Source organism: Chelonoidis abingdonii, chromosome 1, assembly GCF_003597395.2.
Source record: "Chelonoidis abingdonii isolate Lonesome George chromosome 1, CheloAbing_2.0, whole genome shotgun sequence".
NCBI classification, from domain to species: Eukaryota; Metazoa; Chordata; order Testudines; family Testudinidae; genus Chelonoidis; species Chelonoidis abingdonii.
Window position 1 is genome coordinate 146,363,344 of NC_133769.1, and position 23,417 is coordinate 146,386,760.

The following is a 23,417-nucleotide window of genomic DNA, read 5'->3' on the forward strand; positions in this document are numbered from 1 at the left end:
GGATCACATTCTTAACAGCCTCATATTACACTGTTTTAATGTAATTTAGATGGAATGTGAGACTGTGACTTCCTGCTTCTTGTCTAATGGCTGCTGCTCTCCTAATATGCCTGGAGACAAAGTCTTCAGACCTCACAATATGGCTACAGGAAAAGACCTTATCCTTACACTTGGGCTGTCAGGCCTGGGTAGCTGGGGCTTGGGCTGTCAGCCCCACACATGGCAGGGCTACTTCTATCAGACCCACACATTAATGACTGTAATATACTTGCAGCAAAAATGTTTAGTTTTAAAACCAATAGCAGACATAGCATAATACATGGGTGTTTATATTGTTCCAGTATTTTTTTATTAAACAAATAGGTCTTCTCTGGCTTTCTCAAATTACCAAAATTAATAAAATTATTCCTTTTCTGTGAATTTCCATGTCTTGTCTGCAAGTCAGCTGCAATTATTTGATAAGGCTGGTGCTTATCATATTCATATCATTTCTTCTCTAAAACATTTAGGGTTTATTAGTCAGTTAAACAAATCTTGGTGGGCTCTAAAAAGACAGTGTATGCACTAGCAAAATGTCGATTCCTTCACAGCTGAATGAGTTTTTTCACCCTCCTGATGCTTTAAAACATCGAGATGAGCAGAAGTAAATATTTAATCAAATGTTATCCGTAAATAGCCACCAAAGGTTTTTAATACCCATAATAGCTATGGAAGATAATTAACAGATTGATTAATTTTACAGATTTTCTTCCATGCCTTCACTTTTATAAAATCACATTTGGGATTTTAGGGAATATTGATCTAATATTAGCTTGAGTCACTCAGGTGAGCATCGGCTTGTGTTTGTTTTGCAAATGTGCACTGGTATGTCTGTAACTTTGCCATGATTATATTGTTCTTATTATCTTAGGAATCTCATAATCATTGACATAATGGGTCAGAACCTCAGCAGCTCTCTATACTCGTACACTGTTTAGGCAGAGCAACGCAGATGAAAAGTTGTCTCAAACAACCCTTGGAGATTTTTCTTGCATATGGAAATCTATGTGTGGTGTGGAGCCAGTATAATCAGTGCAGATTTATTAACTATAGAAAGACAGATTTTTAAGTGATTAGAAGTAATAAGTGTATGGGTCAAAGTTGGTTACATAAGAAATAAAAGTCAAATCACAGTCTGAGTTCCATAAAATAGACAAGATTTGAATCAAGCAGTGTCTCGTCCCGATGATATAGTTCCTTCATACATAGTCTGGGATTCCTCTTTGCAGTCTGGGACCACCTCCCCTGTTCAAAGTCTTTGTTTTGCAGATGTGATACCAGGTGTTGAGGTGTGAGGGGAGTGAGGACAAATGATGATGCTACTTCCCTGCCTTTATAGGTTCTTCCAGCTTGCTGGAAAGAACTTTTGCTATAATGTGGCTCAAGTGGCCTCCATTGTCTATGTGCTCTCCCTGAGAAGTCTCAATTATATACAGTTCCTAGGGTAGTCCTTTGAATGTGGATTTCCCTTAATGAGCCATCAACACATCTTGATCCTCCATTGTTGCACCTAAAAGGCTAGTTGTGAGTGTTTCCAATCTTACAGGACGTTCAATAACACACATAGCAAAACTTCACTACTTCACATACGATAACAAATACAATCTAACAAGATATTAATATTCAACAGATCAAGACTTTTAAAATCATACCTCGCAAGGCATACTTTTTACAAAACATATCATTATATCACCATGGTAAATATGGGGGTACAAGGGTGTTGCTTTGGGGTACAGAGTGTCACATCAATCTAAACCTCTCTTGCTCCCATTGCTTCTTGTCATATTCTCAGAGAGTAATGAGAACAAGATTTCACTCTTTCTTGTAACAACATTTTATGTACTTGAAAACTGTTATCACATCCCCCCTCAGTCTTCTCTAGACTAAACCCATTTTTTCGCCATTGATCATGTTTTCTAGACCTTTTATCATAGGATACCAGGGTTAGAAGGGACCTCAGGAGGTCATCTAGTTCAACCTCCTGCTCAAAGCAGGACCAACCCTCAGATTTTCACCACACTTCCCTAAATGGCCTCCTCAAGGATTGAATTCACAACCCTGGGTTTAGCAAGCCAATGCTCAAACCACTGAGCTATCCCTGCCCCCCATAAACATGTTTGTTGCTCTCCTCTGGACTTTCTCCAATTTGTTCATATCATTCCTGAAGTGTGGTGCCCAGGTTTAGACACAATATTCCTGCTGAGGCTTTATCAGAAAGACAACTGGCATGGAAATTTTCATATTGAATGTTTTAGAATTTGGCACACTTCTAAGCAACCTGAAAACAGTGTCTTATAGTGGAAAGAAATGGGAATCCTTGACTATAGGTGATAAGAGCCCTGCCTTGTAATACTATATAATTATTTTGATTGCCATGGGGCCCATGTTTTTTTAATTTCCTGTCGTTTGTACATTTATAATCTCAAGCAAAGGGACAGGTCATGAAGTGCTGAGCACCTGCAGTTACCATTGACTTCGAAGTAGTCTTTCCTTAATGGGGCTTCTGGTAAACAAATGTTTGAAGTCAATGGGACTACTCACTTGGATATGTCAGGCCCTAAATGCTCAGCATCTCTCAGGATTTGCAACATGGCTTGTTGCAGTGAATACTGAACTAATTTAACAAATTAATCTGCACACACACACAAAAACCAAAATAATAATGGCTCCAGTAAGTAAAATTCTAAATCTTATGTACTAGTCATCTATAGTTATTTGTGATGGGAAAGGTCCCGGCCTTTATAACAAATATAGCAGCAAATATAACTTTGCCAAGGTAGGAGAAATAGGACAGCACTATCAAAAAGTAGGGCAGACAGACGAAGATGGTGTGCTGAAAAGTATGCCACTTCTGCTAAATTTAAGCCACTTATATAAGAGCTGAATAGGTATTCAGTCTAGTTACAAGTAATTGTTACTATGTTCAGAAAGAATCTGTCCTTGATATAAAGAGAGTGTGAATTGTCTGTAATTCTTTAAATGGAAGATGAAGAGACCCAACATTTAGACTTTGGCCTAACTTAAATTATCAAAAATACTGGGCCTAATCCTCAGCCGGTTTAAATTGGGATTGCTCCACTGAGGCCAGTATAACTATGCAGATTTAACTCATCTGAGGATCTGGCTCACATTTAAATCAGGTTGGCTGATTGTGTTATAACATACTTTAGTCAGCTTGTGTGGAAATGACCAACCCCATGTTGAAACCGAGTTAAAAATGTTCTTCTATCAGGACAGACACAAGACATGGCAGAAAACATATTGTTAAATCCATTCATAACTGTTTGGACTCATCTACACTGGCTGTCCAACCTCTGTTATAATCCAGTCCAGTGACAGATTTTTTTGTCTCATATGAAAATGGAAATATGTACTTTCAGTCAAAGTGATGTTCACTTTAAATGAAAGAAAACAATAAAAAGAACAAACACAATGTCTCCATGAAATAGCAGAGTGTGTTTGTCCTTTCTGTAACAGGCAGCAGCAACTCTCAGAATAAAATGATTGATGGCTCTGCTTATAGGCAGAATTCTTAAGAAATTTAAGGGTGCAGTACAGAGAAGATAAAATCATCACAGTTACATGGCCATACACATTGTAAAAAGTTTCAACTAGCCTTTAAGAGTTGAACACAATTATTTTAATCTTTTAGTTGACCATAATCTTACATAATGTGGATTTTAAGGAACTTTCATGTGGTTCTTGCTAAAGCTGTCATAAGGAAGGAAAAAATTCCAATAAATTACAGAATAAATATTTATTTTCATTCATTTTATCTCTTTTCTTTTGTTCTGTGCTACATCTCCTTTCCTCTTTCTCACCACTTGGATTTCTCATGGGTGTCTCCTTGTAGGCAGGAAATCTGTACTCTTGTGGCTGAATTTAGTAGTGTACGAGTAAAGAAGATATATTTGTGCCAGGTGCTACCCCACAAAGCATAGCATAAAAATAGATTACATATATAACAATACTTAGGCTTTATCTTGTGTCAGTAATGGATTTAATGCTTCCATGATGATCTGTCTGTCTTCCAGGTATAACTCCCTTTTCCTTCCCAGGATACTGTAGAGCAGGGAACCTGTTCCCTGGGTGCCTTAAGTCATTAAGGATATTGAAGATCCTGGCAGCCCTAACTAAGATGGGAAAATAGGTTGGAATCCTCTAGACTCTCCCATGCAAGTAATGCAATTGCTTATTTGAATATTTATAGTTGAAGGTATCTCCACCTGAACTGGCACTGTATATGCCTGTGGGTGTACCTCGGTTACTTTCAGGAACAAAAATATAAATAATGGATCTTATATGGCCAATATTCACCTAAAATAGAAACAACATAATTTTACTTAAAAATTATCCTAGCAACATACAATGGAAAATGCAACAGATTAATATAGTGTGACAAAGTTCCTCCTCTAACTTGGTGGGTCCTGCAGCTTATTGGCAGATTTGCTCACCTCAGTGATCTTCCCCACAGTCTGGATCAACTCCTCCTGTGTCTGATCATGAGTTGGGAGGTTTGAGGGGAACCCGGGCCCATCCTCTATTCTGAGTTCCAGCCCAGGGCCCTATGGATTTACAGCCTCTTGTAACAGCTGTGTGACAGCTACACCTCCCTGGGCTACTTCCCCAAGGCCTCCTCCAAACACCTTCTTTATCCTCATCACAGCAACTTCCTCTGGTGTCTGATAACGCTTGTACTCCTTAGTCATCCAGCAGCACACCCTCTCAGTCTCAGCTCCTTGTGTCTCTTGCTCCCAGCTCCTCACACAGACTTCCTCTCCTCTGGCTCCTCCCCCATCTGACTGGAGAGAGCTCCTTTTAAAACCCAGGTGCCCTGATTAGCCTGCCTTGATTGGCTGCAGGTGTTCTAATCAGCCCGCTGCCTTCATTGGTTTGCACAGTCCTGATTACTCTAGTGCAGACCCTGCTCTGGTCACTCAGGAACAGAAAACTACTCACCAGTGACCAGTATATTTGCCTCTACCGACTCCTGCACTCCCCTCGTCCCGCCCCGTACCAAATGGTGGGACCTCCTGCCACCTCTTGAGGTGAGACCAGTGGGCCAGCTTGTACTCTGCTCTGGTCCCGCGCCCACTGGAGGATGTCGGTTGGCGACTTCTTCATGGGCCGTGAGCAACGGGCGTGTACTTGGGCGGTTCACCCCTGTCCCCACAACACCTGCCCTTTCTGTGGCGAGAAGGAGACCTTGGCGCACATCTTGGAGTGCGCCAGGTTGCAGCCCCTGTTCCGGCTCCTTCTGACTACTTCTTGATTTCTGGTTTGCACTTTTCCCCTCACCTTTTTATCTATGCACTCCCATCCGTGGCCCCCAAAGTAGTGGGATTCTCCTTCTCAACCTCCTCTTGCCCTGGCCAAACTAGCCATCTACAGCACCAGGGAGAGAGGTTGTCTGATGGGTTTCTTGTGCACTGTGGGGCCTATTTTCCGCTCCTCTGTCGTTCACGCTCCGAGCTGCAGCTTCCTCTGGGCGGTGTCCACTGGCTCCCTTGACGCCTTCGAGGAGCAGTGGGCTTGTCTGGGGTTCTCTGCTTGGTGTCCCCATCAGGTTTCCTTCGTTTAGCCCTGTGACCTCACTCCCGCTTCTGCTTTTTTTCATTAGTTGTCCCCCAGAATTACTTGGTGTTCTAGACCTGTGGATCCTCCCCTTAGGCTGGGGGGAGGTCCTTTTGAAGTGGGCGGGCTTTGCCCGTCCACCCCTGGGATGCCAATAGGACCAGACTCCTGCACCCCACTGGCCTGGGTCTGTCACAATAGATTAAGTTGTTAAAACTGTACCAGGTTTGTAGGTGGCACTGCATTAGTTCCATTAATGGCTGAAGCTTTCAGCTGCAACATACATCTAACCAACACTCTTAGCAACATACACAGATCTAACCCCTCCCTTCCTTAAGTTTATAGTTCTGGGCCTTCTCTTGCATTGGCATGCTGGCAAGCAGGAGTTCAGGCCCGCACTCTGTAAGTGTGGCAAAGGCAGTCCAGATGAAGCAAAAAGGAGTGAGGCAATTTTGTGTTGTGATCACCTTAGTTTGCACAGTACTAGCTGTTAATAACAGTTGTTGTGTCAGAAAGCAATAGCTCTTGATTGTTATAATACAATGAATCCCCATTTTTTCTTAGACTTCATGCAACCACACTTAATCTTAACACTGTATCTTCAACCAGAGAGCAAAGCCTCAGGGGTAAATCAGTCTTTCCTCAACCACCTGTGAGCCAAATTTAAAACTGCTACACCAATGACAGTCTCCAGCTTCCACTCTCGATGCCTAGATGAGGAGAAGAAATCCATGAGCGAGAGCTCAGCACTAACAACCCGTCAGCTGTACTGTAGTCTTGACCCTGGTTGTGTGTCTTCAACTCCACCAACTCAATAACAGGGCTCCGTCACAGCTTTCCCTTGGCCCAGATCCCAAAGAGAGCAGCAGGTCTCAGTTCTAGCTCCTAGTCCAAAATGGAGCCCAACATTGTCTGTACTGCTGCAGCAGCCTCCCCACCAAGAAGCTCATTTTAGTTTCAGAGAGTGACTGCCACTGCACCATGGGTTTTACAATCTGTCAAAGCCAGCATACAGTATGTATGGATATATAAGGTTTACATCAAGAACCACAATAGATCCAAAATTGCCTCTTTAATTGGAAGAATGCCCTAAATATTCATAAATGCTTGCCCCAAAATATATCTTTGTGTATCACTTCCCAAAATCTTCTAAGATTACGTCTAGTGTCTTTCTAAAGTCCCATCTTTAAAAATAAATATTGCACTTAGTTTTTCTCCTCCTTCAAAGATTTGTCTCAAATTTCCAGTAAAATTGGTAAAGTTTATTTTAATATCCTAGATGCTAACTTTATTGGGCCTGATTTTGATCTCACAGAGGTATACTGAAGGAATAGCTCCAGTGAATTCAATGAGTTTACACCAGAATAAGAGAGAGAAGAACTAGAGGCAAACCTATTACCTTATTTCGGTACTTCTTTAGTGATCCCAAGACAAATTTATTCTCTTCCAGATCTTCAGCAAAACCTGCAGTAGATCCAAAGCAGCTTCACTGACTGCAAGAACAGGCTCAACCAGGGGCGGCTCCAGGCACCAGCAAGCCAAGCACGTGCCTGGAGTAGCAAGCCACGGGGGGTGGAGGGGAGGGGCGCTCTGCCGTTCTGCCTTTGGCGGCATTCCTGCAGAAGGTCCGCTGGTCCCGCGGCTTTGGCGGACCTCCGACAGACGTGCCGCCGAATCCATGGGACCGGGGACCTCCCACAGGCAAGACGCCGAAGGCAGCCTGCCTGTCGTGCTTAGGGCACCAAAATACCTAGAGCTGCCCCTGGGCCCAACTTTCCCAATTGTCCACACAAACATACTTCTATTGGAATCATTTCCCAGTGACATATTTTGTAATTTCATATGTGTTTTATATATTGTAATGAAATGCCTGAGTGATACACTTTTTGGATTTTATGTCACAGCTTCTGTGTCACTTCCTAACTAATTGAATTTTCGCTTATAATGTTAGCAATATAACCAAGGAAATAAATTGACAAAAGAAGACCTGGCATTTTAACTGCTTTTATTAGACCATACTGGTGCATTTGAAAAGAGCCTTGCAATCAAGTTAATGTCATTTCTTCCAAATCTGGGGTCGCAATCTTCCCTTTGCTCTGTTCTCACTTAACAGGGACAGGAACAGGGGCAAGTCTTCTCTTGATGGCTCTCCTGCTATTCCTCTTCTTGGAAGTTAAAACCACAGGCTGAATTAAGGGCAGGACCCCACCCTGAGAGATGGTGACACCTCCCAGCAGTTTCTTGAGCTCTGAGTCACTGTGGATGGCCAGCTGCAAGTGCCATGGGGAAATCCGACGCTTCTTATTGCGTGTAGCAACTTCTCCAGCAATATCCACAATCTCGTGAGTCAGGTATTGAAGCACTGCGGCCATATATACTGGGGCTCCAGCTCCAACACGATCTGTAAACCGTCCTTTGCGGAGCAATCTGTCTATGCGACTGACAGAGAACAGCAGCCCAGCCCGGGAAGATCGGGTGATTTTGGCCTTAGCCTCCTTTGCGTTTGAGGTTTCACCAGAGTGCTCAGACTCAGACTCAGACTCAGTCTCAGACATGTTGCAAACTTCTGCTGTTCCAGCAACACTTGGCTTGACTTTCTTGGCTTCCCTTTGTTTGCTCTGCTTGGTTTACCTGAGTCTTTACTCAGGAGTTGGTCTGCCTAGCTTTTTTCTTTACTTGCTTGGCTTCAGTGGATGTTTCCTTGCTTGGCTCCACTTGCCTGTGTCTTCCTTTGCTTGGCTTGCCTGACTCTCTTTCCTTCTGCTTCTGGCTCTGTTCACTTGGTTTTCTCTCTCTTATTTTGCCTTATTTGATTTCTTCCTTGCCTGGCCTGATTATGACTGGCCTGACAAAGTGTGGCTTGGCTAAGCCAGCTCTTGAAATCACCACAGTTATGTACTGACCCTGTCTGAGCCTGCAACCTTTTATAACCTCAACGCAGACAGAGAAAACTTACTTTCTGATTGGCTGTCTGAGAACCAATGGGCAGTTATTTCATTTGTTACCCAAGCCAGAGGGGATATGTCATCCTTTTATGACATCATTCCCATTGATTCTCCGTTTGTGCTGGATTTTTAGTCAGTGATATCTGCTATTAGCAAAACTCAGGGTGTAAAACTGTTTTAATTCCCTGTATTATTAACTTGTTTTTAATCTTTGAAATTATTGAATAGCCCCCAGGCAAAGAGGAAGCTACCCATTTCCATCAGAAAGTAAAGCACTTTCCTAAGCAGAAACACCAAGGACAGCAGTCCAATTTATTATGAACTCCAAAAGCATAGCAGCCTGGTCTATTTTTTTTCTCTCATAACTTCCCTCCAAACAGCCACAAATTCAAATCCTTCCTACTACCCAAAAAATAATATATTTCCTCTCCCATCCACAAGAGGAGCTTTCTTTTTTTTAAAGAAATCAAACATATCCAAGCCTCTCAAAATCATATAGACCTAAGAAATTCTTCTCAATGCCTTCTGAAGATAAATGGTAACAGAGATACTGGCTTATAGTTAAGTGGTAGACTATCCTATAATACATGTACTGTTTTATAAGAGTGTATGCCAGGGAGATGGATAGCTTGGTGGTTTGTGCATTGGTCTACTAAACCCAGAGCTGTAAATTCAATTCTTGAGGGGACCATTTGGGGAGCTGGGGTAAAAATCTGGGGATTGGTCCTGCTTTGAGCAGGGGGTTGGCTTAGATGACCTCCTGAGGTCCCTTCTAACTCTGTTGGTGTCACTAGGCATAAATCTAAGTAACTTGGGAAAATGGAAGACCACGAGTGTCAATAAAGCCCTCCTGCTCAGGCCTCAATGAACCATTGTTCCTCCATGTTTAACACTTTGTGTAAGCTAGTGTAACCTAATGTGTTAATAGCTGTAAAATGTAATGTCAGCAGTCAGTTTTTTGATTGTAATAGCCAGTTCCCTGCTATAATACACTGGAGCTAAATTGAAGCAAGTTTCAAGGCCACTCTTAGATACAGCATACATGTCTCTGCAGCAGAAAGGGGAAAGGGAGGGGGGAAGACAAAAAGATTGAGTGAGAAAAGATACTGCAGCTGGATGGGAAAGGAGTGGTGAGTGAAAGATCAGTTAGTCAGCAAGAAAAAGTTTTGTAGTAAACAACTGGGATATAAAAGGAAGAAACTGCTTGTTTTAAGTGTGCAGGATTTGAGATTGCATTCTCCCTCGCACCTTATTTGAGCTCAAATAAACTTGTGTTTTGCTTCTCCATCCTGGTGTGTTCATTGGCGCTATGCACACCGGGCCCCGAACCGCTGTTGCTTGCCTCTGGCACTTTGTGCTGGCAACAACTCTAATATTTTATATATATATATGATCATATTCTGCTCTTTGATGCAGGGGTGTAAATCAACAATAAGGTTAGGCAATTTTTTTTTTTCAGCAAATACTTTTATTTGTTGAAAAAAATGCAGTTTGGGGCCAACCAAAGCTATTTGTGAATTCAGGGCAAATTTATTGAACAAAATTTGATAGGAAAAAAAAGACAGTGAAAAAAATCCTGAAAAAGTCATTTCTGACTTTTTTCAAAATGATGTTTTGTTTAGAAATGTGTTTCCCATTAAAAATCAAACACCCACACCCACAATCCCAAAGTGTAAAAAACTCCCCAAAATGAAACAAAACATTTCATTGTGGGTGGAACAAACCTTTTCCTTTAACCAGAAACATTTCGTTTTTACTTTTTATTTTTTCCTTTTGGCCACCAAATTGAAAACTCAATTATTCATTCAGCTCTAATTAGGAATAACTCCATGGGCCGTACCAGATTTTAAACTGTAACTCCACGGGTGCTGTTCTGCCACCCTTGCTGACACTGAGTTATCCCTTTATTGCACAAGGAATTCTGTTGCCATCAGTGGAACTAATTGTGTAGTAAGATACTGCTCAAGTTAGGGGATGGCAGAATCAAGCCCTCAGCCCCTCACTTCACTGCAGTTTTATCCATTCTTTGGGGGAGCTGATATATTTAAATGCTACGAAAAATTGAAATTAGAATTTGCTTTTATCTCCTCAACATGAGTGAATGTCATAAACAAAATCTGAAAGTACTGAACGAGGTCCTGACGCTACAGTTATCACTCAGGGAAAGAATGCTCACTCGTGCCTCCAATGGGACAATATGGGAGAATAAAGGCTTCATACATGCGTAAGGACTTTTAGGAATGGACCCTGTAATGGCATGAAATAGGCATTGGTTTCATTTTGAAGATTAGATTCCTTAAATTAGGCACCTAAATAACTTATAAGTGTCCTGATTTGAATGGAGGTGAGCACCCACAGCTCCTGTTGATTTCACTAGGAGTTTTGAGTGCTCAGCAGCTATGGAAATCAAGTAACTTTTAGATGCTTAAAAATGAGTTTGATGTGCTAAAATTCAGGCATCCTACAATTTGAAAATATTGGCCAGTTTCTCTGGGGCTCTTAACTTGCTGATGCTTCCTGTCTCTCAGAGAACCCTCATGGCACCCAAGCCCATGGTAAGAGTTCTTTGCCATTCCAGAAACACAAGTGTTCATCATTTGTCATTCAGGTTTGATTAGCTGCCTCTCTTGTTCTTCAGCTGTTTTCTGAGTCCGGTTTAAAAACAGCATTTGGAGAGAACCCCTCACATTAGGCCAAATCCATTGGTCCTCCCTCCACTGTAGAAAAGGTTTTTATTTCAATACACAGTTGGAGCAACTAGCAGTCTAGCTTTTTGCCACAAATGTACCACTCCAAAGTATTCATACTGACATCATATGAACAAAGGAGTTTTACACACAACAAAACTGTGTAGCATTTAGCACCATCAAATCTGACTCTGGTTGGCTGGTAAGTTAGGCTGTCACATCAGTGAAAAAGAATGCACTGGCCTGTGGTGGTCATTATGGCAGAGTATGGCTAAATGGATTTAGTTCTACCATCAGCCACAGGGTTTGAATTGGGCTGCTTTACAGTGGATCAGCTACCAGGCATTTTTCTCTCAAATCAGCAGTGTGTCATTCTGATAGGTTGCTAACAGAACCTTCCAAAAGTGAGTGGAATGAAACTGAAGCAGTGATGTCTCTCCTGTTCCCTTTATTATTTCCAAGATTCATACTGGGGCTTAAACAACATTTTCTCCACTACATATCTAAAATCGCAGAGGAAACAATTTACCAATAACATATTACACAAATCTCTGAGCAGCCCCAGTAGCATATTGGAGAACATGTACTGAAACAGGGAAGACAACAACTGGATGGGCAATATATTTCATTGCATGAAGCTGGTTCTCCCAGTGAGAGTCAGTTTACCAGGCTTCCAGAGAAGCCCACTGTAATTTGGCTTCTTTCCCAGAATCGTTTAGCAGCTTATCAGCGCCACCTGCTGGGAATATTTGAGAAGTAAAATCTAAGCAGAAAAGGAGCCAGTATGTCCACACTGTATCCCATAGTGAGCCTCCCAGTCCAGGTCTACAGACTAGCACAGAGGTTCTCACAACAAAAGTTTTGATGGCTTCAGAGTGCAGTCACCAACTCTAGCTGGTGGCTGCTGTGACAAATTTTTCCTAAAATACTTAATTAACTTTAGGGAAAACAAATAAATATGCACATATACATGTCCAAAACATAATTTATTTATGCAGAGGTTTTTTCAGTCTCAATAATAAAAATAATGTACAGTTGTATTTTGATACCCCTGGCCCCACTGCCTCCTGTTGCCATTGCCTCTGGCCTGCACTGCCCTCCATCAGCTCCCTGGGCCCTGCAGCTTTCCCCCAATGCCCTGAGCTCCACCCCACTCCTTGCCTCTTGACCATGGCACCGGGTAAGACTGGCCCTGCTGAATCTCCGCCACCCTGGGCTGAAGCCCGAAGCCAAAGCCCCACAGCTAGAGCCTAGGCAAATGGGGGATTAAGCCCACCCTTGGATCCCTGTGGCTGAAGCTGTGGAGGAGAGGCTTAAGCTTGGCATTAGAGACACCGACTGAAGCTGGGCTGCTGGAGAGTGAAGCCCACTGCTTGAGCCTCTGGCTGAACCAGGGGAGTGGGGCTGAACCAGGAGTCCCATGGCTGAACTGAGAGTGGGGAGAGAGGGGAACTTAAGCCCATCCGCTGAGCTCCTAGGCACAGCAGGGAGAAGCTGCTCCTCCTCCCAGAAGGCTGTTGTAGCTGCAGGAAACCCCCCTGGTGGTCACATATAGCCACGGTGGCCACATTTGAGAAACACTGGAGTGGCAGTGGGAGTCGTGATAGCGTACTAAGAGTCACTATGTAGACCTTGCAGCTTGGACTGGAGCTCAGGCTCTCAAGCCTGCGGGAGCTGAAACATCTACAGGGTTATTTCTAGTGTGTTAACATGAGCCCCGCTCACACAAATCTGTTGGCCTCGGCTCAGGGACTTGTTCCCAGACCCCGTGTAGAAATACAGTGGGCTGAGTTACTTAGTACCTCTCAGAATCGGGAAATTTGTGAGACAGCTGGTGGAGGAACTGGGCTTTACAGGGTCATAAAGGAATAAGGAACTGGCCTGAGACATTTAATGCTGCACAACAGAGAAAGTAATCAGGGCCAGATTCTGGCTAGTGCAAACCATTATATATTCTGTATTCATTCTGGTGTGTGTATACTGCAGAGGAAGGGGGGAGGAGAGAAAGAGGTGCTGTAAGAGTAATTGATTTGGGATCAATCAGTTTCATACCTTCTAACAAAACCACATTACCCTTTCAGATGTATATTGTTACATTTATGCCATTGCCATTTATAATGTATGTATTTTCCATGAAAATTCAACTACATTTTCACTAATAAACTTCCACTATTTCAAATAATTATTATATATAATTGACACTCAACAGCCTCAGTTTTCCCTTTAAAAAGGTGATCAAAGTTTATGTGAACCCCCACAGGTACTTGATAATTTCAGAAAGCCTGATTCTAGTATCACTTATACTGTATAAAATTGATATTACTCTAAACAAGTCAATGGTTTTATAATGGGGTAACTAAAAAATAACAAACAACCAAACAAAAAAAAAGGACAAAACAAAAATAAAAAATAGGCCCATAGGCTTTATCCTTCATGTGCAGTGGATTAAATTTTTCTGTCATAAGTTTGTTCTTGTTTCTGTTTTCACAAAATATGCAATACACATCAACTTCACTAGGGGAAGAATGTTCCTAAGCTTCAGTCTACTGGGGAAATGCCTGAACAAACACAGAAATCACCCCCCAGAATCTACACCTTTTAGACAATTTCTGATGTAAGTTTCTTAATGAAATAATTGAATTATATCTTTTTAGGCTTTTATACCATATTATCAATGCAGCTACTTGACCAATGGAATGAGCCCTTAAAATTGTAGGATAGTAAAAGAAGAAATAAATTCACAAAAGAAGACCTGGCATTTTAACTGCTTTTATTAGACCATACTGGTGCATTTGAAAAGAGCCTTGCAATCAAGTTAATGTCACTTCATCCAAATCTGGGGTGGCAGTCTCCCCTTTGCTCTGTTCTCACTTAACAGGGACAGGAACAGGGGCAAGTCTTCTCTTGATGGCTCTCCTGCCATTCCTCTTCTTGGAAGTTAAAACTACAGACTGATTTAAGGGCAGGACCCCACCCTGAGAGATGGTGACACCTCCCAGCAGTTTCTTGAGCTCTGAGTCACTGTGGATGGCCAGCTGCAAGTGCCGTGGGGAAATTCGACGCTTCTTGCTGCGTGCAGCAACTTCCCCAGCAATATCCACAATCTCGTGAGTCAGGTATTGAAGCACTGCGGCCATATAAACTGGGGCTCCAGCTCCAACACGATCTGCAAACTGTCCTTTGCGGAGCAGTCTGTCTATGCGACTGACAGAGAACAGCAGCCCAGCCCGGGAAGAGCGGGTGATTTTGGCCTTAGCCTGCTTTGCGTCTAAGGTCTCATCAGAGTGCTCAGACTCAGACTCAGTCTCAGACATGTTGCAGACTTCTGCTGTTCCAGCAACAGTTGCGTAGCTTATCTGAATTTTTCCTTCCTTGGTTTGGCTTGTTTGGTTTTCTTTCTTTTCTTAATTGGTTTGTCTGGATTTTTTCTTCCTTGCCTTGCTTTGCTTGGCTTTGTAACCTTATTTGCTTATCTATGTTCACCTGAACTTTCTCTCCTTGTTTTGCCTTCTTTGTTCGCTTTCTGGTCTGGTTTGGTGAAGTGTAGCTTGGCTAAGGCACCTCTTGAAAAGCAGTCGGACTTGTCCACTGACCTTGTCTGAGCTGGGTACCTTTTATAATCTTGGCAGTGGGAGAAAATGTACTTCCTGATTGGTTGGCTGTGAACCAATGGGAAGCTGCATTCTTTATTATCCAAGCCAGTGGACATATGTCATCCTTTATGATGGCATTGTCATTGACTCTCTCTTTATACTGCAACTTTAACCAATCATATCCACTCCTAGACAAGTTCAGTTGTAATATATTTTTTTTTAATTTCCCAAACTACTAATGTCATTTAAGACTTTGATATTATTAAACAGACCACAAATAAAGTGGGAGAAACAGTTTTTCACAACCAACCAACTCACTTCCCAAAAGCAAAGATTAGTAGATGTATAGATTCTAAGACCATAAGGGACAACTGTGATCAGTTAGTCTGACCTTCTGTATAACACAGGCCATAGAACTTCCCCAAAATAATTCTTAGAGCAGATCTTTTAGAAAAAAGATCCAATCTTGATTTAAATATTGTCAGTGATGGAGAATCTATCACTACACTTGGTAAATTATTCCAATTACTCTCACTGTTAAAAAGTACATCTTATTTCCAGTGAATTTGTCTATTTTCATCTTACAGCCATTGGATTGCGTTATACCAGAGATTGGCAACCTTTGACACGCAGCCTGCCAGGGAAAGCACCCTGACAAGCCGGGCCAGTTTGTTTACCTGCCATGTCCACAGGTTCGGCTGATCATGACTCCCACTGGCTGTGGTTCACTGTCCCAGGCCAATGGGGGCTGCAGGAAGTGCCGTGGGCCGAGGGATATTCTGGCCACAGCTTTCTGCAGCCCCATTGGCCTGGAGCGGCAAACTGAGGCCAGTGGGAGCCATTATCAGCTGAACCTGCATACATGACAGGTAAACAAATAGGCTGTGCTTACCCTGGTGGGCTGTGTGCCAAAGGATGCCAATCCCTATGTTATACCTTCCTTTGCTAGATTTAAGAGCCCAATATTAAATATTTGTTCCCCATATAGATCCTTACAAGCTGTAATCAAGTCACTCTTTAACCTTCTCTGTGTTAAATAAAATTAAATAGATCAAGCTAAATAGATTGAGCTCCTTGAATCTATCACCAAAAGGCAGGTTTTCTAATCTTTAATAGTTCTCGTAGCTCTTCTCTAAGACCTCTCCAATTTATCAACATTGTGATTGATGATTAGTGGGCACCAGAACTGGACACCAGCCCCATTCTCTTTTGACCTCTGAATGACCTTGCATTCTGTGCTGATTTCTGCTCTTAAAACCTCCCTCCACAAACAATCAGAACTTCAACTCCATATTGCTGCTTTAAAAATAATAATACATAGGTTAGCTCCTTTGACTTAAGTGTAACCACATAAATGACTCCAGCTGAGGATCTGGTTCCATGTCTGCTGTCTCCTGCAGTAGAGTTATTTCTTTTTTCTGATATTCTGAATCCCCTCAAATTCTGCAAATTAGGTCATTTTTTTTTTATTTAGGTAGATAAAAATGGGTTTAGATGCCTAGCTTCAGACACCAATGTTTGAAAATTTTGGCCAGTTCTCTTATTCCCTGGACTTGGTGATGCGGTCTTTCTCTCCGAGAAGATCTGTACTGTCTAACCCAGTGGTTTTCAACCTATGGGCCATATGTGGCCCAATTAGCACACAGCTGTGGCCCAACTGTGTGCTAAGGGCCGCCCAGCCTGCATGGTGGGGTCGAGGGTCCCGGTGTCCTGGCCATTTGGTTTGGTGGGGTCTGGGGTCAGGGCTGCCCTCCCATCTGGCCTGGCATGGTGGGGTCGGGGCTACCACCTGCTGCCCAGCTGCCCTGCCACCCAGTCCTGCACAGGTGGGTCCTGGGTAAGGGCTGCCACCTCGCTGCCCTGCTGCCCTGTAGGGTCCAGGGTCCCTGCTGTCTGACCCTGCAGCCAAGACTTCACTCCTGGTCCCACTCTGTGGAGGGGTCTCTGATTGGGAGGCGCTGGGCATAGGAGTTGGGGGGAGGGGTCAGGAGGGTGCTGTGGTTCTCCACCTGCAGGCCTGGTAGCACATTGCAGCCGCACGGGGTAAATAGGTTGAGAACTTCTGGTCTAATGCCTTGTGAATGGAAGGGGAAATCCTTTGACATGCCATCACCCAAACCTTCACGGTGAGCCACAGTCACTGTTTACTATCCGGTTGCCATCTCACTCTTTCTTACTGGATGGTTTTACATGTTTTGTCAAATGTTGACTGATCCACTATAACTTGCAAGTCCTTTTAATCTGCATTATTGCCTTGAACATTATTCTCATTTTATAATTTTTCATGTGATTTTTCCTTCCTAAGTTTTTTACTTTGCACTTGTCAATATTGAATTTCACTTTGTTGATTTCAGACCAATTCTCCAATTCTCAAAGTTATTTTGAATTCTAATCCTGTCTTCTAAAGTGCTAAGCAACCCCTGCTTCCTGTAGTGTGGGACCCAAAACTGGTCACAGTACTCCAGATGAGACCTCATCAATGCCAATTAGAGGGGAATGAGCACGTCCCTCAATCTGCTGGCAGTGCCCCTACTTATACAGCCTAAACTGTCGTTAGCCTTCTTGGCAACAAGAGCACACTTAGTGTCAGTTTAGTGTCATCTGCAAACTTGCTGATGGTGCAATTAATCCCATCATCCAGAACATTAATAAAGATGTTGAACAAAACCGGCCCCAGGACCAACCCTTGGTGCAATCCGCTTGAAACCGGCTACTAACTACACATTGATTTGTTGATCACTACCCGTTAAGCCTGACAATCTAGCCAGCTTTCTATCCACCTTATAGTCCATTCATCCAATCCATAATTTTTTAACTTGCTGGCAAGAATATTGTGGGAGACCATATCAAAAGCTTTGCTAAAATCAAGATATATCACATCCACCAATTTCTCCATGTCCACAAAGCCAATTATCTCATCATAGAAGGCAATGAGGTTGATCAGGCAGGACTTGTCCTTGGTGAATCCATGCTGACTGTTCCTGATCACCTTCATCTCCTCCAAGTGCTTCAAAATGGATTCTTTGAGGACCTGCTCCAGGATTTTGCTGGGGACTGAAATGAGGCTGTAGTTCCCCGGGTTCTCTTTCTTCCCCTTTTTATATATGGCCACTATTTTTATCTTTTTCCAGTCATCCAGGACCTCCTCCAAATGCCACGAATTTTCAAAGATAATGGTCAGTGGCTCTGCCATCACATTAGCCAACTCCTTCAGCATCCTTCAATGCATTAGATCTGTACCCATGCACTTGTGCATGTCCAGTTTTTTTACATAGTTCTTAACCTGTTCTTTCACCACTGAGGGCTGCTCGCTTCCTCCCCATACTGTGGTGTCCAGTGCAGCAATCTAGGAACTGATCTGACTGTGAAGACCGAGGAGAAAAAACATTGAGTACTTGAGCTTTTCCACATCATCTGTCGCTAGGTTACTTCCCACATTCAGTGTGGATCCCACACTTTCCCTGACCTTCTTTTTCTTGCTGGCATACCTGTAGAAACCCTTCTTGTTACCCTTCACATCCCTTGCTAGCTGCAACTCCAATTGTTCTTTGGCCTTCCTGATTACACCCCTGCATGCTCTAGCAATGTTTTTGTACTCCTCCTTAGTCATCTGTCCAAATTTCCACTTCTTGTAAACTTCCTTTTTGAGTTTAAGCTCACGAAAGATTTCACTATTAAGCCAAACTGGTGCCCTGCTATTCTTTCTGCACTTTGGAATGGTTTTTCCTGCTCCCTCAATAAGGCTTCTTTAAAATACAGCCAGCTCTGCTGTATTCCTTGCCCCTTATATTAGCTTTCCAGGGGATCCTGCCCATCAGTTCCCTAAGGGAGTCAAAGTCTGCTTTTCTGAAGTCCAGAATCCATATTTTTCGACTTTCCTTTCTTTCTTTTGTGTGGATCCTGAAATCAACCGTATCATGGTCACTGCTGCCTAGGCTGCCACCCACTTCTATTTCCCCTACCAATTCTTCTCTGTTTGTAAGCAGCAGGTCAAGAGGAGTGCAGCCCATAGTTGGTTGCTTCAGCAGTTGTACCGGGAAGTTGTCCCCAACACTCTGCAAAACCCTTGGATTGTTTGTGCATTGCTGTATTGCTCTCCCAGATGTCAGGGTGATTGAAATCTCCCATTAGTACCAGGGCCTGTGATCTGGAATCTTCAATTAGTTCTCTGAAGAAAGCTTCATCTACTTCATCCTTCTGATTCGGTGGTCTATAGCACACTCCCACCACAACATCACCCTTGTTGCTCTCGCCTCTAAACTTAACCCAGAGACTCTCAAAGGCTTTTCTCCAGTTTCAAATTGGAACTCTGAGCAATCATACCACTTTCTTACATATGATGCAACTCCTCCCCTTTTCCTCCTGTACCTGTCTTCCTTGAACAGCTTATACCCATTGCTCCAGTCATATGAACTGCTCCACTAAGTTTCTGTTATTCCAATCATGTCATAATTCCTTGATTGTGCCAGGACTTCCAATTCTTCCTGCTTGTTTCCCAGGCTTCTTGCATTCGTGTATATGAACCTAAGATAACTAGCTGATTGCCCTACTTTCTCAGTATGAATGAGGAGGCTTCCCATCTTGTTGCCTCCTCCTTGTGTTTCCTCCCATTATTCCACTCCCACGCTTACATCTGGGTTTAGGTCACCATCCCCCGGTGAACCTAGTTTAAAGCCCTCCTCACTAGGTTAGCCAGCCTGCCTGCGAAGATGCTCTTCTCTCTCTTCATTTGGTGGAACTCATCTCTTCCTAGCAATTCTTTTTCTCAGAACAACATCCCATGGTCGAAGAATCCAAAGCCCTCTCTCTGACACCACCTGCATAACCACTCATTCACCTCCACAATTCAATGGTCCCTACCTGGGCCTTTTCCTGCAACAGAGAGAATGGACAAGAACAAAACTTGTGCCCCAAACACCTTTATCCTTCTTTCCAGAGCTATGTAGCCTCCAGTGATCCACTCAAGGTCATTTTTGGCAGTATTATTGGTGCTCATGTGGAGAAGTAGTAAGGGGTAGCAGTCTGAGGTCTTGATCAATCTCGGCAAACACTCCATCATATCGTGGATTCTAGCTCCAGGCAAGCAGCACACTTCTTGTGGCTCCCGGTCTAGTCAGAAGATGGATGACTCCATCTCCTTTGGGAGGAAGTCCCCGACCACCACCACCCATCTCCTCCTCTTGGGAGTGGTGGCCATGGAACCCCTATCTCTAGGACAATGCATCCCATGCCTTCAAGCCGAGTCTCCTTCTGATACCTTTCCTCAGAGGGCTCTTCCAAATCTTTCTTCGCAGGTATTAACCTGTGCAGAGAGCCTGAAAACGGTTGTGCACTTCTATCTGCATTGGGGGTACATAGATTCTCCTCTTTCTTCCTCTGGAGGTTACATGCTGCCAATAGTCTTCCCTCACTCTGCACTCTCTGATTCAGCATGTTTTGCTTCCAGAACTAAACACTGACTTCTATCCAGAAAATCTTTATTTTCTCTGATGTAGCACAGGGGTGATACTTGGTTCTTTAGTCCTCTAACTTTCTCTTCAAATATGGAGACCAACTTGCACTTCGTACAGATGAAGTCACATCTTTCCTCTGGGAGAAAGACAAACATGGCACATTCTGAGTAGGTTACAACAGCTGATCACTCACTATCCATGTCTTCCTTCTAAGAGGCTCCTCAGATGTTGTATGAACTGCTCACAGGAGCCTGGAAGGCAACCACACTCTGTGTGAACTGCCTGCAGGTGTACTCCCAGCAAACTCCCTCTGTTTGCCTGTCCTCTGTTTGCTGCTCACTCGGTTCACAACTAGTTGCCTTTTTATAAGACTGCTGGCTTGAAGCAGGTGGCTTGGCTCAAAGCCTTCCCTCCAATCAACCACTCAAGGCCCATCTGGAACAAAACACTTTCAAGTCACACTTTTCAATCAAACACTCACATGGTAGAACAGACACACTATTCAAAAAAAGAAGCACATGGTCAAACAAATGGTCACAGACACTGAAATATTCACCCCATCAGCTCACAGCACAGCCACCCTAACGCAATACTCACCTTACCTCCTCACGGAGGGTTCCCAGGCAAACTCCCTCAATTCCCCCAAACCGAGCCATCCAGGCCAATGACTAATTGTAAATTTTATACCAAGAATGATCAAAACCAAAAAAACTTTCAGACTGAACCGTGTTTATACAATATATACAAATAACATCTGAAAAGCAGCTCAAAATGACAGTAACACCTTATGTTAATAAGAGGGTAAAATGGTTGGTGTTAACTGCTGGTAATATTTACAGACGGACTTGGATGGCTTTTCTTGCCAAAATAAGGTTTCTTCACATAATCATATAAATGCAGATCATCTAGGCCAGCCCCCTGTGCTGAGGTAGGATATAGTTTACCTAGATCATTTTTGACAAATGTTTATTGAACCTGTTCTTAATAACTTCCAATGGCAGGGATTCCACAGCTTCCCTAGGTAACCTGTTCAAGTGCTTAACTATACTTTTAAGTGATTCCAGGGAACCTGTGAGCTTGTTATGTAGCTCTGACCACACTGTGAACTAAAAGGGAATGGTAAGAGATTTTCCAAGCTCAGGACTCATAAAGCATATTCACAAAAGCGTTATATTTGCTTCCCTTTCCTGTCCCTCGTCACCACAGACAGAAAAGAAGGATAATAAATGTGTCACAAATCATTGAAAGCTCCTTAAATCGAGGCACTGAAACTCAGTAGCAAGATTCATAAACTGTGAGTTCTGTCAGTCATGACTGCAGGATATAGGTATCCAGGGTGCAATTGCTACCTCACTCCCACAGACCTGCCCCAGCCTGCGCTGAGCTCAGTTCAAATCCTGAGAGGGACAGCATCTTCTTTGGCTGTGCCAGAGTCCTAGTGAGGATTCTGGAGAGAATAGTATACAAGAAATTACACCCAGTTTACTCCTGAAGTTTCAAGTGTGCCTTGTTGTGTGTGTATTCAAATCCTCAAGAGAGTGGGTGAAAAGTCAGTACATTTGTACAACATATTCAACTCGAGGCTTTTGACATCTTGCATCAAGATCTCAGACAGTTCCAAGTAGTTCTCCTTATTGACACAGCAAAAGTGCTTGGTGCTGTGATATGGTGGCCATCACACCATTGGCTATGGGTTGAGTAATGCAGGAAAGACCCACAAAACTAGAGGGGTAGAGCAGCCCTGATGTTGCAGTTCATGTACTTCCCACATACCATTGTTGCTGCTTTGCATACAGTTGACAGGGCATGTTTCACAAGCAAGTGTGAATGACATCAGCACTGAGCATCTGCTATATTTCTCATATTTTCTGTTGTGGTTTTCCATCTGTGGCTGAGAGTGTCTAATGATTCCTGACCATTGATAACAAGCAGTTGAGTTTGTGCTATTTTCGAAAGTGCTGGTGGAAAATTCAGGACTAATAGCTCTGGAGGCTGATGTCCTCTGTTTCCAGAATAGGTACAGCCCAGAGAGCAGTAACATCAGCTGCCTTCCCGGCCCAAAGCCCATATTCACATGATCCCTTTCCCCCTGCTAATGTTAACCTCATCCTTGACTCCAAGAACCTCTAAGGGAGACAGAGGCCCATGCTATGGTCCATTCCAGTTTTCACCCCTCTGCTGAGACATTGAGTGGAGCCAATTAATATTTATCTGGTAGTGATTTTTGTGATGTAAACACTATCCTTCTCAGAGCAAGACTGGGATACATCCACTTATTTCAGATAGGCCCCGAGGGGCCTCCAGATGGGAATTAACAGCCTGGAGGTATAGAAAAACCAGTGACCTAGAGATGAAGGAGGGCCATATTCTCACCTTGTGTAAAGCTGCATAGCTCACTGAAATCAAAAGAGTTACACCAATTTTATCTAAGGATTTGGCCCTGAATATATGAAAACAGTCTCATGATACTGTATAGTTGTTCCAGTTGTCTCCTAAAATGGATCAGCTTAAACAAAAACAGATTAATGTTATGGTTGGTAGTGCTGGGTAGAGATAGATTAAGTTGCTGAGGTGGTCCATGCAAGTTCCCCACCACCACCAATTTTGCTTGTCTGAGTCCTGTTCTCAGTATCCCTACTAGTTTAGGCCTGCTACTCTACATAGGTTTGTTAGTGTATTTTACTCATGTCCTACAAGTGTTAGAACAGGATGAGGAAGGCTTCAATAACATGCAATAACAGTTCTGAGGAAATGTGTAAACCTTCAATCCATTTAGAGTGTGCAATTAAGTCCTCACTGTCACAACCACCAAATTAACTTCCCAAATATATTTTAAAATGTCCTAAATGTCATTCACTGACATTATAAATCCAGACTTTGCAGGAGAAGGAACTGTAGATTCATGCATCAGTCCGTACATGTCTATAACATCACAAGGGAACAATTTGATTTTCCAGATTCACACAGGAACATCTTCCCAGCATTCAAAAATAGCAAAAGACTTGCCATTTTTGGAACACAGTATGACAATAAAGCTTAAGGAGAATTTGCCAAATGGACAACTAGATGCTGAGGACCAGAACCTTACTTCAGCTCGCCAGTTTCTTTGTGCCTCACTGGCAGTGG

At 43.1% G+C, this 23,417-nt stretch overlaps 2 protein-coding genes across 2 annotated transcripts; both read right to left on the reverse strand.

The window, feature by feature from the left end:
* Nucleotides 1–7,715: 7,715 nt before the first annotated feature.
* On the reverse strand, nucleotides 7,716–8,168 carry LOC116837066 (histone H2A-like). Its single transcript, XM_032801217.1, has one exon. It carries the CDS (start codon nucleotides 8,166–8,168, stop codon nucleotides 7,716–7,718), a length of 453 nt encoding a protein of 150 aa, XP_032657108.1.
* A 5,944-nt stretch (nucleotides 8,169–14,112) lies between these two features.
* LOC116837065 (histone H2A type 1-like) lies at nucleotides 14,113–14,559 on the reverse strand. Its single transcript, XM_032801216.1, has one exon. The coding sequence runs from the start codon at nucleotides 14,557–14,559 to the stop codon at nucleotides 14,113–14,115; it is 447 nt and encodes a 148-aa protein (XP_032657107.1).
* Between the last annotated feature and the right edge of the window lie 8,858 nt (nucleotides 14,560–23,417).